Source organism: Eleutherodactylus coqui, chromosome 6, assembly GCF_035609145.1.
Source record: "Eleutherodactylus coqui strain aEleCoq1 chromosome 6, aEleCoq1.hap1, whole genome shotgun sequence".
Classification (NCBI taxonomy): domain Eukaryota; kingdom Metazoa; phylum Chordata; class Amphibia; order Anura; family Eleutherodactylidae; genus Eleutherodactylus; species Eleutherodactylus coqui.
In genome coordinates, this window is record NC_089842.1 from 92,466,061 (window position 1) to 92,480,753 (window position 14,693).

Consider the following 14,693-nt stretch of genomic DNA (forward strand, 5'->3'; position numbering starts at 1 on the left):
GGGGGCCCGCTGACCTATAAGGTGGCAAAGAAAAGTTCTGAGAGTGAACGGGGATGCTTCAAAAAAGGATTTGGCAAAGGATTCAATTTTAAAATCTAGCTAGTCCTGAAAAATCAGTAGAATCAGCCATGAGAAGGGTTGTGTGGTCAGTCAGGTAGAAAACTAAAGGATCAACAGGAGAAACAGACCACTTTTTATTAGCTTCTTTGGAAAAAGATACACAACATCTAAGCACTTTGCTTTTGTGGAACTCCTGTCTGGAAAATAACCCTTTGACAGGATCTCCTCAAACTCAGAACGGTAAGGAAAAAGTTTTGGTGAGCATCAAGGTAGTCTGATAGAACCCCCCCCCCTCTTGGTAGGAAGAAGATTCCTGCTTCTGGCTGTTTAGGGACTCCTTGACAGCTCTGATAAGGCTACCAAGCAAAGAACAGTTTAGAGGACTGCTCCTTGTCCAGGGTGAATCGGAGTCCCAGATAGTATCCGAGTAATCATCCAAGCATGTTAAGAAGCCTTGGTGGTTCACAGTCATTTCCCTGCTGTGGTGTATAGATAGGCTACTTAAATTTCAGCAGGGACAAACCTTCAGTGTCCCTCCCCTTGGAGAGGGCGTAATTAAACTTAGGACAGCTGGGTAAACCTACGGCTGACGGATCAGAGGGCAGTTGAAGACCCACTTGCCAACTTGTCTTCTGAGAGATAGCAAAACAGTGGTGTTAGGCTCGGCCGTACTCCCTCTTTGACAGGGGGACATAATTTGTATTCTAAAACTAAGAAGAAATGTACCTGCTGAGCAGGCTGGCCTGCCTCCCACAGACCTTTAGCTAAATCTGATTTACAAAGCTTAGCTCCCTAGTGACAGAGCTTTTTTGCCCCCATTTTTGTTTTTTCCTCTTTTAAAAAAATCGTAACTCCTTTATTTATCCATCGACGTAGCTGCATTAGGGCTTGTTTTTTGCGGGACGAGTTGTATTTTTCAATGGTACTATTTATTGTACCATATAATGTACTGAAAAACGTAAAACAAAATTCTAAGTGGAGAAAACGACATTCCGCCATCTTTCGGTACGTCCTGTTTCCACGGCGCACAAACTGCAACAAAAATGACCTGATAACTTTATTTCATGAGTCAATATGATTACTACAATACCAAACATATCTTTTTTTGCTGTACTAGCATTTTTTTTATATTTTCTGACTCCATTTGCTGCGCACAATAACTTTATTTTTCCGTCGATATAGTTGAGTGAGGGCTCATTTTGTGCGGTACGTCCTGTCGTTTCTGTTGGTACCATTTTTGAATACAAACAACCTCTTGATCGCTTTAATTTTTTCTTGGAGATAAATTGAAGCTGGGGAAAATGGATGAGAGTTCAGGAGGGTGTCGGTGGTCACTTCACAATCGGGGGAATGCAGAAGTCATACTTCCGCATTCTACCTTCAGCCTCCCGACTCGGCGATCACGTGACAGCTGAGGTCAGGTGGCACCCGACGATCACATGATCGCTGGGCAGAATGCGGAAGCAATACTTCCGCATTCTTCCTTCAGCTTCCCGGCTCGGCGACCATGTGATAGCTGAGTATATTCGTATATAGACTTTTAAAAAATGGAAATGCCCGCGCTCTTAAGGACCTAAACACCAGAGTCGGGCTATAGGCACCACTTGCATCCAACTTTTATTCCTAATATCCTCTGTGCAACGCGTTTCGTTGTCCTACACGACAACTTTCTCAAGCACAATGTTAACAGCTTTACATTTACACTTAATATATAGATAACTCACAGTTTGGTGGCAGCATCCCATTCGTTGCGCTGGTTTTCAGGTGTAGGCGTCCTGAGCGTCTGTCAGATGCGAGGCGCCATGTCGGGAGTGAGTATCGGCATCGTCACTTCCGGGTAGGGTGACGTATGCCGGTTCCAGATGGAGCTGAATGCCCTGCACGTTCTATCTCCTAGCTAATTGGTCCTGAAATATGTCAATCAACATGTAAGTGTTCTCTACGGTATCTGCGTTAGCTGCGCTAATATAGTGTGTAAGTGCAGCATGTCTGTAAGTAATTAGTCCTATCGCTTGCCGTGTATAGGCTGTATCCTAGGCAACCGGGAGAAGTTGCACTAGCCGGTTGTCTTCAGAGTAATGCTACGATCCTGACTTGTATTTGAATTTCTGAAAGGGGGATTTTATGTGATTTGATTTTGTTTGTTCAGCAGGCAAATTATATTTAGTATAGTATTAAACCTCACTGCATAAAATATATTAATATATATAAATAATAATATTATTAATAATGATAATATGGTAGGTTTGTTAATTTGGGTAGGGATGCTGCCACTCACAAAAAAGAATTAATATATATACGTGTATAAAATACTTTCTAAAATACATTTTCCATCATATCCATAATTTTCACATAATTTTAAAAACATAGAACTGACATATAACTACTGTTAGTAGCATTAGGTAATATATATTATATATGATTGTACATATATATATAAAATCTAAAACGGAATAAAAATCAATTAATTAATAAGTAAATAAATAGATAAACAAATAAATACTGATAATGATCGATTCTACCCTTAATTTATGGCATCTGTATGTATCCTTGTATCAGTACCATTGCATGCTAACATGCCTATCACTACTTGATTATAAATACGATTATATAAAAACTTTATATTAAAATAAATTATAGAATATATATAACAGAAAATACTACTATATATTATATGTAACTTATATAGAATAATATGCGTACATGTATATATAAAAAAAATTTTATATACAAATTATTCAATAAAAATTGTGGTAATAAAATTGTGGTAATAAAATTACTGAATTTGATATGGTGCCTCAGATTTTTTCTAGTGCCTCATTTAAGCCGTTTGGTGTGAGTGTGTTGAGTCTAAAAATCCAGTACATTTCTTTTTGTCTGAGTTCCTGTATTGATTTAGAGTCTATATGTTCTAAAGGGGTGATTCTCAGAACGGTATGGTCTCTATTATGTTCATTTGAAAAATGTCTGGAAACACTATGTTTTGAGAACCCGTTTTTAATGTTGCTGCGGTGTTTACTCATTCGGTCTCTTAGTGCATTAATTGTTCTCCCCACATACCTAAGATGACAGGGACACTCCAGCATGTAAACTACTGCTTCCGTTTTACACGTTAGTCGTTGTCTAATCTCTATAGATCCCTCTTCTCTTAGTTTAATTTCTGTTCTTCCGTTAGATATGTTTTCGCAGCATTTACATTTTTTATCACCACACTTATAGACTCCTGTTGGTCCTCTTTGCACTTTCTCCCGCTCCCGTTTCTTGTTCTTCTCCTTTTTTGGACACGAGGGTGCTAACATATTTTTCAAGGTTTTGTTCCTTCTGAAGGTACATAATGGCCTATCCGGTATGATTTTATGTAAAAATGGGTCCTCTTGTAATAATGACCAGTTGTTTTTCATAATCTTCTTTATGTTGCCAAACTGTTTACTGTATTTTGTTGTAAATGTTATTCTGAATCTATTGCTGGACTCCTCTTTTCTTTCTGTGTTCCTCCTAGATCCTTCTTTGTCCTGTTCATGGCTGATCTTTTGTTTTTCGGTCACTTTCTCATAAGCTGAGTTGATTATGGTAGTTGGATATCCTTTATCACGGAATCTCTTTTTGATTATTTTGGCTTGATCTTCGAAATAATGCCATAATGGGCAATTGAAAAGGGTGAGAAGAAATTGTCCTGTTCATGGCTGATCTTTTGTTTTTCGGTCACTTTCTCATAAGCTGAGTCGATTATGGTAGTTGGATATCCTTTATCACGGAATCTCTTTTTGATTATTTTGGCTTGATCTTCGAAATCCTCTAGAGTGGTGCAATTTCTTCTCACCCTTTTCAATTGCCCATTATGGCATTATTTCGAAAATCAAGCCAAAATAATCAAAAAGAGATTCCGTGATAAAGGATATCCAACTACCATAATCAACTCAGCTTATGAGAAAGTGACCGAAAAACAAAAGATCAGCCATGAACAGGACAAAGAAGGATCTAGGAGGAACACAGAAAGAAAAGAGTCCAGCAATAGATTCAGAATAACATTTACAACAAAATACAGTAAACAGTTTGGCAACATAAAGAAGATTATGAAAAACAACTGGTCATTATTACAAGAGGACCCATTTTTACATAAAATCATACCGGATAGGCCATTATGTACCTTCAGGAGGAACAAAACCTTGAAAAATATGTTAGCACCCTCGTGTCCAAAAAAGGAGAAGAACAAGAAACGGGAGCGGGAGAAAGTGCAAAGAGGACCGACAGGAGTCTATAAGTGTGGTGATAAAAAATGTAAATGCTGCGAAAACATATCTAACGGAAGAACAGAAATTAAACTAAGAGAAGAGGGATCTATAGAGATTAGACAACGACTAACGTGTAAAACGGAAGCAGTAGTTTACATGCTGGAGTGTCCCTGTCATCTTAGGTATGTGGGGAGAACAATTAATGCACTAAGAGACCGAATGAGTAAACACCGCAGCAACATTAAAAACGGGTTCTCAAAACATAGTGTTTCCAGACATTTTTCAAATGAACATAATAGAGACCATACCGTTCTGAGAATCACCCCTTTAGAACATATAGACTCTAAATCAATACAGGAACTCAGACAAAAAGAAATGTACTGGATTTTTAGACTCAACACACTCACACCAAACGGCTTAAATGAGGCACTAGAAAAAATCTGAGGCACCATATCAAATTCAGTAATTTTATTACCACAATTTTATTGCCACAATTTTTATTGAATAATTTGTATATAAAATTTTTTTTATATATACATGTACGCATATTATTCTATATAAGTTACATATAATATATAGTAGTATTTTCTGTTATATATATTCTATAATTTATTTTAATATAAAGTTTTTATATAATCGTATTTATAATCAAGTAGTGATAGGCATGTTAGCATGCAATGGTACTGATACAAGGATACATACAGATGCCATAAATTAAGGGTAGAATCGATCATTATCAGTATTTATTTGTTTATCTATTTATCTATTTACTTATTAATTAATTGATTTTTATTCCGTTTTAGATTTTATATATATGTACAATCATATATAATATATATTACCTAATGCTACTAACAGTAGTTATATGTCAGTTCTATGTTTTTAAAATTATGTGAAAATTATGGATATGATGGAAAATGTATTTTAGAAAGTATTTTATACACATATATATATTAATTCTTTTTTGTGAGTGGCAGCATCCCTACCCAAATTAACAAACCTACCATATTATCATTATTAATAATATTATTATTTATATATATTAATATATTTTATGCAGTGAGGTTTAATACTATACTAAATATAATTTGCCTGCTGAACAAACAAAATCAAATCACATAAAATCCCCCTTTCAGAAATTCAAATACAAGTCAGGATCGTAGCATTACTCTGAAGACAACCGGCTAGTGCAACTTCTCCCGGTTGCCTAGGATACAGCCTATACACGGCAAGCGATAGGACTAATTACTTACAGACATGCTGCACTTACACACTATATTAGCGCAGCTAACGCAGATACCGTAGAGAACACTTACATGTTGATTGACATATTTCAGGACCAATTAGCTAGGAGATAGAACGTGCAGGGCATTCAGCTCCATCTGGAACCGGCATACGTCACCCTACCCGGAAGTGACGATGCCGATACTCACTCCCGACATGGCGCCTCGCATCTGACAGACGCTCAGGACGCCTACACCTGAAAACCAGCGCAACGAATGGGATGCTGCCACCAAACTGTGAGTTATCTATATATTAAGTGTAAATGTAAAGCTGTTAACATTGTGCTTGAGAAAGTTGTCGTGTAGGACAACGAAACGCGTTGCACAGAGGATATTAGGAATAAAAGTTGGGTGCAAGTGGTGCCTATAGCCCGACTCTGGTGTTTAGGTCCTTAAGAGCGCGGGCATTTCCATTTTTTAAAAGTCTATATACGAATATACTTCGAGTGGGTCCTGCTAGCCAGCAGGACACAGAAGCCCAGCAGCCAAACGGACATACCAGAGGATTTAAAAGCCGACGAGGAAGTGGAGGTGCTGGTGAGACCTCCTTAAAGGGGTACTCACCAGACACCGGGTGAGTCGAATTTATTGATTTATCTTTTAAGCAATCAAACTCGCATAGAGTTTGATTACACAGAGGCTTTACAGCTCCAAGCCGACACAGGTGGCGCCTCCCTGACGTATTGTTTCTAATGTGATAGCTGAGGTCAGGTGACACCTGCCGGTCACATGATCGTCGGGCAGAATCTGTGCATTAAATAGTGCTGAGTGCTATGTAATATGTAAAGGAAAAAGGGTTAAAAACCCTTTCTGCCTTCTCCTTGCGGGGGTCCTCAGTGCAATTGCACCCGATGTGTCTGACGATTGGGTGCAGATGCACTCCTGCACTGCAGTGTCGGGCCTGCCCCGACATCGGAGCTGTGGAGGAAAATAATGATGTCAGGGAAGGCCCGACATTGGATTGGAAAGGGTTAATTCTTTTGACACTCGTTCAACTCAGGTGATAGTAAGCTGGAGAAGGAGTAATTGTATAAGCTTATGTCATTAAGATAGTCAATTTGGAGTCATGACTATCATTATTTGCACCCCCCACCCTTCCCCCAAAATCAACTAAAGAAAGAGGTGCTTCACTACAGTACCCGATACCACAATGTCTATGCACACAAGGTTGGGTCTGCCATTGCACTTTAATCCATTCAAGACAACTGGGAGAGCAGGAGAAAATACCCTATACCAATATTTTTAAAATACCTACCAACAAGAATACTGCTGATGTACACTGGCTGCATGAAGATGCTTAAGAGCGCTCCTTGAACTCCCAAAACTTCCCATTTTGTTAGCTTGTCAGTGGGAGACATGCTGCTTATATGAGCAATTGTGTCACGAGGGAAGTATGCTATCGGATAACTCCGGTTCTCCACTGAAATATGGAGGCTTAACTGGTCGTTATTCTCATGTGCAGAGAGCGAAAAGGGGTTAAGACGTCTAGAATAAAGCAGAATATATATTTCTCATAAAGTTTCCTTAAAAAGCAAGAAGCTCCACAAAAATTATATGTGCAAGATTGCATAAACTTAGTATTTCCACTGTGCTCTTTCAATCCTCTGATTACAGGTTACAAATTTCATGGGTACATGTTAACCAGGTCTGTGGAGTTGGTAAGACAAACCTGACTTAGACTCCTTAGTTTTCCCACTGAGGCTACAGTCACACAGGTGAGCGCAATATTGGTCCGAAAAGCGCGGCCCGACATTGCGCTTGCCAGCGTATGTTTTACATGCAGACGAGGAGTTTTTCATTCAAAAACACCTCATCACTTCTGTGAAATTACAATCCTCAGACGTGTGTTTCACATGCGCTAGAAGATCAAAAGTGTTTCCCATTGATGTTAATGGGGAAGATGACATTGCATGGCCTGCAAGGGTTCTAGTGTCAAAAAAAATGTCCACCGAAGCTTGTTTTTTTTTTTTTTTTTGTTATGGATTCATCAAAAATAGCATACAGTACAGCTGTATCCCATTTCTTGGACACATTTGAAGGCGAGATGCACATGACATTTAAGTTAGGCCACTTTCGCACACCACATACAAGTTGTGAAATCTCCATTGAGGAATCGGCAACCAAGTACAATACAATGTTACTGAGTGAGGTTTTAGGAAACCCCATTCACCAACAGCGTAAAAAAATGCTGCATATTTCAGTTGAAGATATTTCATTATTGATTTCACTCATTTCAATACAATCAGTGAAATCTGCAGCTAGATCTTTAACAAAATCAGGTGCCGAATTATCTTTTATGCTGTGTGCCCCAAATATCTGAATAGCTTCATGCATACACACAACTCTAATGGAAAATATGCAGCATACGAGTATCGTGTTACTAAGATGTGTTGTGTGCCACTGTGTGTGCAAAATCCACAGCGTATTCCATAGCCAGCAGTGTGGAGAAGAGTACAAAAAAAAAGAAAAAACAAAAACATCTTCATGATGCAGAAAAGAAAAAATATACAGGAGTAAACAGACCCGCAGTGCGGATTTTAATTCCACATCATGTCATTTTAGTGTGCAGATATTTATATTATGGATGTCCACTCAAATGAGTGCAGTGAAATCCAGAGAATCTGCAAGAAAATACAATCATTGTCAAAAACAATCAAGCACCTAGAAGTTGCTGGAATCTGATGAAACTTTCCATGTGCGATTGTAACTGATATAAGTGATTACAATATCAGAGCAAAAAGATCATTTGTTAGAGTTTAACACTTGAAGGGAGGCTCTAGTACCCTGTTGTATTGCCTTCAGCTTGCATGCAAGAAGTGATACGGGCGGACATGGAGGTGTGCAGATTTCTGTATGGAATCTGAGCCTATGGATTGTGCACACTCGTATGCTCTGGCAACTGAGCAGACCACGGAAGCATGGCAATGTTGTGGGGACATTCCTGTGACCTTTAGTTGTGTGCGGCTGAGCATTATCCTGCTGGAAACCGCCTCTTGGAAGCCGCCACGAGAGGAACACATGTGTCTGCAGGATGTCCTGAACATATCGCTGAGCTATCATTGTTCCTTGTACCACAACTACGGTAAGTGCAACCGACTGCAGCAGGTGTAGCTATGATGACACTTAAAGGGGTTGTCCCGCGCCAAAACCTACAATTTTTTTTTAAACAGACCCCCACATTGTGCACAGTAAAAACGAATCCATTTGTTATTTAAAAAAAAAAAAAATTCACTTACCTGGATCCCGTTCTGCAGCTTTGAAGATTCTTCTTTCAAAGATGGCGCCGCTGGTCTTCTCCCACGGTGCACCTCGGGTCTTCTCCCATGGTGCACTGTGGATGTTCTTCTCTAGTCTTGCATTCCACTGCTGATTACAGCCACCTCATTGGCTGATCGGCACCACATGACAGAGGCGGAGCTACGATGGCACGAAGAGGGAGGAGCCAGGATGCAGCTCGTGAGCCCGGACACATCCAGCGGAGGATTTCACTCTGGGCAAGCGCGACTGTTCCTGCGACCAGAGAAGAGGCTTCATCGTCGCCATGGAGACTGGGACGCCAGCACCGGAGGGGGTAAGTGTATAACTTCTGTATGGCCAATATTTAGTGCACGATGTATATTACAAAGTGCATTAATATGGCCATACAGAAGTGCATAACCCCACTTGCTGTCGCGGGACAACCCCTTTATGGTATGTTACACACCTGTTTATTATTGTAAGTCTGGGTGATTGGCTTAGGGGTTCTATATATGTGCACAGGTTGCTCACTTATATCAGCTTGACAAAGACCGAATGTTGATGTCGAAACGTCGCCATTTGTGAGATGATGCGGTAACTAAAAAGACTAAAGTCTTTTTTTTGCACCAAAAATTTGCTGTCGGTTTTATTTATTTTTATTGCTGTACTTCTATGGGGCTTGGATTCAATCCCGGTACAGGCATGCAATATACATTGTTTGGAAGAGAGCTTTTGTTTCCCCCCCCTTATGGGTTGTGCTGAGTGCTTCTGACTTCTACTATATTTCCTTGTTTTATCCTGCTGGAAGCCTCTTGGAAGCCGCCACATGAGAAACACACGTGGCTGCAGGAGGTCCTGAACATATGGCTGAGCTGTCATTGTTCCTTGTACCACTACTACGGTAAGTGCAACCGACTGTCGTGTGCGGTGGCCCCCAGACCGTCACTCCAGAAGTAGGGGCAGTGTGCCCTTCCACAGCAAAGGCAGAATTGAAGCGCTCACCCTGAAGTCTCCAGACACAAACATAGTCGGTGCCCAAACTAAACTTAAATCAAACCACAAAAAAAAAAAAAAAATACATATGCTCACCACCGCACTCCGCTAGGCACCCGCTTCCAATTCAGGCTAGAGCCTCACATTCAGCGGCAGCTCTACCACACAGCCCAACACCGAAATCCATGATAGGTACCTCTCATGCATCCTCTTAATCTGACACTGAAGAATAAAGGCTAAAAGACCTGGTTCCACTCAATAGTCGTCTAGTTTCATAATTCACGACTCCATTGCAAATGGATGGAATAATGGGTCGGTGTCAAAGGCAGTACACGTAACGGGTGTCATGAGACCAGATGTCCTTTAGCCAAGCACCCTTAAGTGGCTCCAACAGACACAGGGGTGTAACGATGGAGCCATCTGTCTCTGAATGGCGGACAACGAAACAGTTGGAGCTGCTCATGCTTGTTGGGCAATCAGATGATCCTCTCTACTGGTAGTTTGCGGATGGAGTCCTGAGCCCGGTAACCTGGTGTGTGTCCCCTCTGGTCAGAACGGCCCAGGTGGAAGGCAATTTGTTGATATAACCATCCAGCTTCTTGCATTTCAATAATGCGCCCCTCTCAAACTATGTTAGCCACGTGAAATCTTTGATCACGTCGTAGAGGCATGTCTAGCGGTCAACACTACACACAAGTAGCCTCTGATACCCCTTTTTATAGGCTAAGGGTGGACCACTTTTAAGATCTCAGGTGGCAAGACTGCTCATTTAATTACCCCACACTTTTTATATCTACCTGAGATGTAACTGCGTGCTGAGTTTTTCAGCAAAAGCAGAACTTCTAGGTGCTTGATTTTTTTTTTTTGACAAGGAGTGTAATTTACCACATATTAATTTCCCTAACATATCTTCACGCAATGTGGGCTTTAAACAGGACTTTACATAAAGACAAAAACTCCCTTTCCGTTTTTTTTTACGATCCCTTCTGAACAAACTTTAGTCCCGTAAGTTAGCCAAACAGTCACAATTTTCATCTAAACCGGTCTCAGTTATTTCTACTAGGTCAGTTTTTCTAAACCATTATTACTTCCAGTTCGTCAACGGTGTCAGACGTCTAGCGTTAGGCATTATACAGTTCATAGGTGTTTGGTTAGCTTTTAAGTGTATCCCTATTAAGTGTTCTGCTACTTCTAAGCCCTCCCACCGATCTACACATTTTCATTACTTAGTCTTACATCACTGTCTACACCAGCTTCCCCTCCATCCCTATGGTTGCCCTAGCCCCAAGTTTAAACATTCCAACCTTCTAGCCAAACAATTAAAGGGTTTATTGCTTTGCAATACACTAAATACTTACAAATGTGAGTTGGTTTGAGCGGCTCCTTTAGGAAGTTGATTCATATACAGACAGAGATTCAAATTCTGCTTAAGAGCCAGAAGATCAGTTGCTGCCTCTCGGCAAAAAATAGACTTCATCATCATGCCACTATTTCCACTGTAGTAAAGGAGAAGGTGTCTGTAGAAATACCTATTAAGAAGATCTTTACTGTTAAATTTTGAATTAAAAAAAAAAAAAAAAGTACAGATTTCTGTATTGCTCCCCATTATTGTGAAAACACTTTGTCATCTACTTTGAGCCCTAAAAGCCAAGTGTATAGGCTCAAAGTAGCTGGCCTGCCGACTTCGTGGATGTAAGTTTTATACTTTCCTTCCCCGCTATCAGTGCTCAAACTTGCCACTAAATGCATTGAGCCGTGTGCCAAGTAGTTCTCCTATTCTGCGCAAAGAATGGGAGGACTACTTAGCGCTCACCTCAGTCTATTACAGTGGCGAGTTTGAGCCCTGACAACAAGGAAACGGCGGGGAAGGAAAGTATAAAAACTTACATCCTTAAACTCAGGTCAGATACTTTGAGCCCATTGTTATAGCTGTCTAGTCCAAGTTTATACCACCTACTGGTTGCCCCAGTTTATGCCAAAATTTTGGCACAATTTAAGCCATGCCCCTTTTCACAAAGCTGCACTGTTTTTTCAGACAAATCGGAAAAAGCGACCGGATGCGTCTAAAGACACATAGTAAAGGTGCCCCATTACTTTTAAAAAGTGTAAATACAAATGGGTCTATAATTATGGGCTGCATTTAACTAAACTTTTTTTTGTGGGACAAACCCTTTAACTGCCAGGAATAAACCTATCCAAAACCCTAGCCGGCTAGGTGTTAGCGGTCGAGAAAAGCCGAAACTCACTGCATATGGCGCAGGCTCAATTCTCGAGCCCTCACACGATCTACATTTATGACATGTCAGTAAGAGGTTAAATGCACATGCATAAATACCTTAGTAAGGAGCGTCTGGCTGAAATTATAGCATGTGAATCATGAAGAGTTCTACCATCATTCTGAGTGTTCTGTCCAAAATTTAACTCTCCAGTGCCCAATGCAACTACTTCCCATTGTCGTCCGTCTAAAAGGCAAGGAAAATTGTGCTTAAAATAAATCAAGTTTTTCATTTCTTAAACCATCACACTTTGTTAATAGACTATTGATGCGATTATTATGCTGCATAATTACATTCAAATACACATATACACACACACATGCCAACTCACATTCTCCTCCCACTCCAACTTAGAGTGTTACTAGACAAACTTCCCAAAGCTAACAGCTGATGTCCTGGCAGGACACAATGTGATGAGTTTATTGTCAAGGCATAAAAAGTCTAACAAGTAGGGAACATCAAAACAAAAAATAAATAAATTATGAAGTAGAAGAATATACCCACAAGAGACTGCCAAGTCTGACATGGAAAAGTTAACAGGCAATGACGTGTCCCTTTATATAACACAAAAGGCATGCACATCAATGTTCTACACATTCCACTAGCATATTCTTAGAATTTCTGAAATCTCCAGTGCTCCCAATGAAATGAATGGAGCTGCGGCATGCACACGCGACCTCCGATCCATCCATGTGGGGATCTCCACCGATCAAAGTTAGGCATGGACAGGGAATAACTTGATACATTTGCAGAACCCCTTTAACTATAGCTATGGCATTTGTGCATATGGACATTCTTACCCGTTTCCAGTATAAATGCAGCTAAAGAATTTCCACAGCTTTCATACTCTGGACACTTAGATAACAATTCATTATACTTCTCTTTTATCACTTGTGTCATCCGTTCATAAGCAAATGAACGCTTATCTGAAAAAAACACCACAAATAAAAAATACATAAAAACAATTCTACATAGCACATTTTAAACAGAAAAAGGACATAGAATATCAGAGATCAATGACCAAAGTGAGCATATTACATTATTATAATTTCAAACAATAGAAAATACAATTCCAAAACAGTTCCATCCATTTCATTAAGGTTTTTCCCACTGATGAGCTAGCGGTGGACAACCAGACGCACATAGCCTGAAAGTGTCCAAACTCTGCAGCCCTCAACTCCATTTCCTCCTATCACCAAGTATCTGGCTTGGCAAGCATGCCATTACTACGTACACTATGGGAAGAATGTCACAGGTCAAATGACCAAGCACTGCAACTATGTGGTATGCAAGTTTGGCCTATCTCTAACCTAGCAAGCTTCTTCCAACCTTTGAGTAACTGTTTTATACCCATGCTAATCTAGAGGAATGACCAATGTTCAATACGTTGGTGTGTGAGGGAGAGCTCATGTATAAACGCTATGAAAATGTATCCTGTTGGGAGGCTTCTGTACGGTACAGTATAAGCTCATAATGAGGAAATCTGACAATAGCAATGCAAATACTAAAACAAGTATCCTTACCAACTGGCTTTCTTGAAGTCTCTGTAGATACATTTGCTTCCACAGGTAACAAAGGAGGACCTCCTTTACAACCTCTGTTTGCAGCCTCTGCAAGTTGAGCTGCAATTACACACACATTTTACACTTTGTTACATATATTGTAATATTACAGTGAAAATTAAATGTAAAACAAATGTAAGTACAAGGCTATTAGCATGTAGATTCATCTTATATAAAGAAAATCATGGGGGCGCACAAGGGTTCTGCTATTTATTAGTCTGTTCACAGTTCTTGAAGGGCTTTTTTGACCAAATACAATTATATTCTATCCACACGATAGGTAATAAGTGTTTGATTCCTGGAGGCCCATTAAACACTACAACAGAGGCCTTAGCCCGCTGTTCTGTCACACCTTCACAATAGCAGAGGAGGAGTTTGCAGTTACATTAAAACTCTGTGGGGATGAGAACATTAATATTTTAAGGTACATTATTCTGAACTTAAGAGGTAATAAAAGTGTGAAATAGACTTACTTTTGACAGCTATGCAGCAGGAAGGGGCCAGTGCATGATTTCTTTTGGCACAAACAAGTGATAGGATTTAGGCCTCTTCACTTGCATAAGAGGCATGATACACCCACCAACTTCTTATAGAAGAATAAAGGGGTACACAGGGAGTGTTTTTAGTGCACTTGTTGCTCTCCCCCCTCCAACTCTTAAGGCCCATTTACACTGGACGATGCCCGACACTCGTCCCCACACATACTAGCTCCCATGCTGCTGCACAGGAGCTAGTATCGCTGGCTCGCTCAGCAGGGGTCAGGGTGGCTGGAGGAGATTTTACTCCTCACTCTTCCCCGCCTCTCACCATTCACTGAACACAGTGGCCGTTCAGTGAATCGAGAGGTACGAGGGAGAGCGAGTAGTAAAATCTCCTCCAGCCACCCCAAACCCTGCTGAGCGAGCCAGCGATACTAGCTCCTGTGCAGCAGCATGGGAGCTAGTATGTGTGGGGATGAGTCTCCTCCAGCCACCCAGGCCCCTTGCTGGCCATTCTGTCATAGAGCCAGCGATACTTGCTCCTGTGTAACAGCACAGGAGCGAGTATACT

At 40.5% G+C, this 14,693-nt stretch overlaps 1 protein-coding gene across 1 annotated transcript in view; it reads right to left on the reverse strand.

Annotated features, from left to right (window-relative positions):
- LOC136633647 (adenosine deaminase domain-containing protein 1-like) overlaps positions 1-14,693 on the reverse strand; it is a 38,519-nt gene that overhangs the window by 10,819 nt on the left and 13,007 nt on the right. Inside the window, exons 4-8 of the mRNA XM_066609405.1 lie at positions 13,605-13,703; positions 12,882-13,007; positions 12,141-12,267; positions 11,164-11,334; positions 6,831-7,060 (exon numbers count right to left, since the gene is read on the reverse strand). Coding sequence (XP_066465502.1) covers positions 6,831-7,060; positions 11,164-11,334; positions 12,141-12,267; positions 12,882-13,007; positions 13,605-13,703 — 753 coding nt within the window. The remainder of the gene's footprint in view (positions 1-6,830; positions 7,061-11,163; positions 11,335-12,140; positions 12,268-12,881; positions 13,008-13,604; positions 13,704-14,693) is intronic.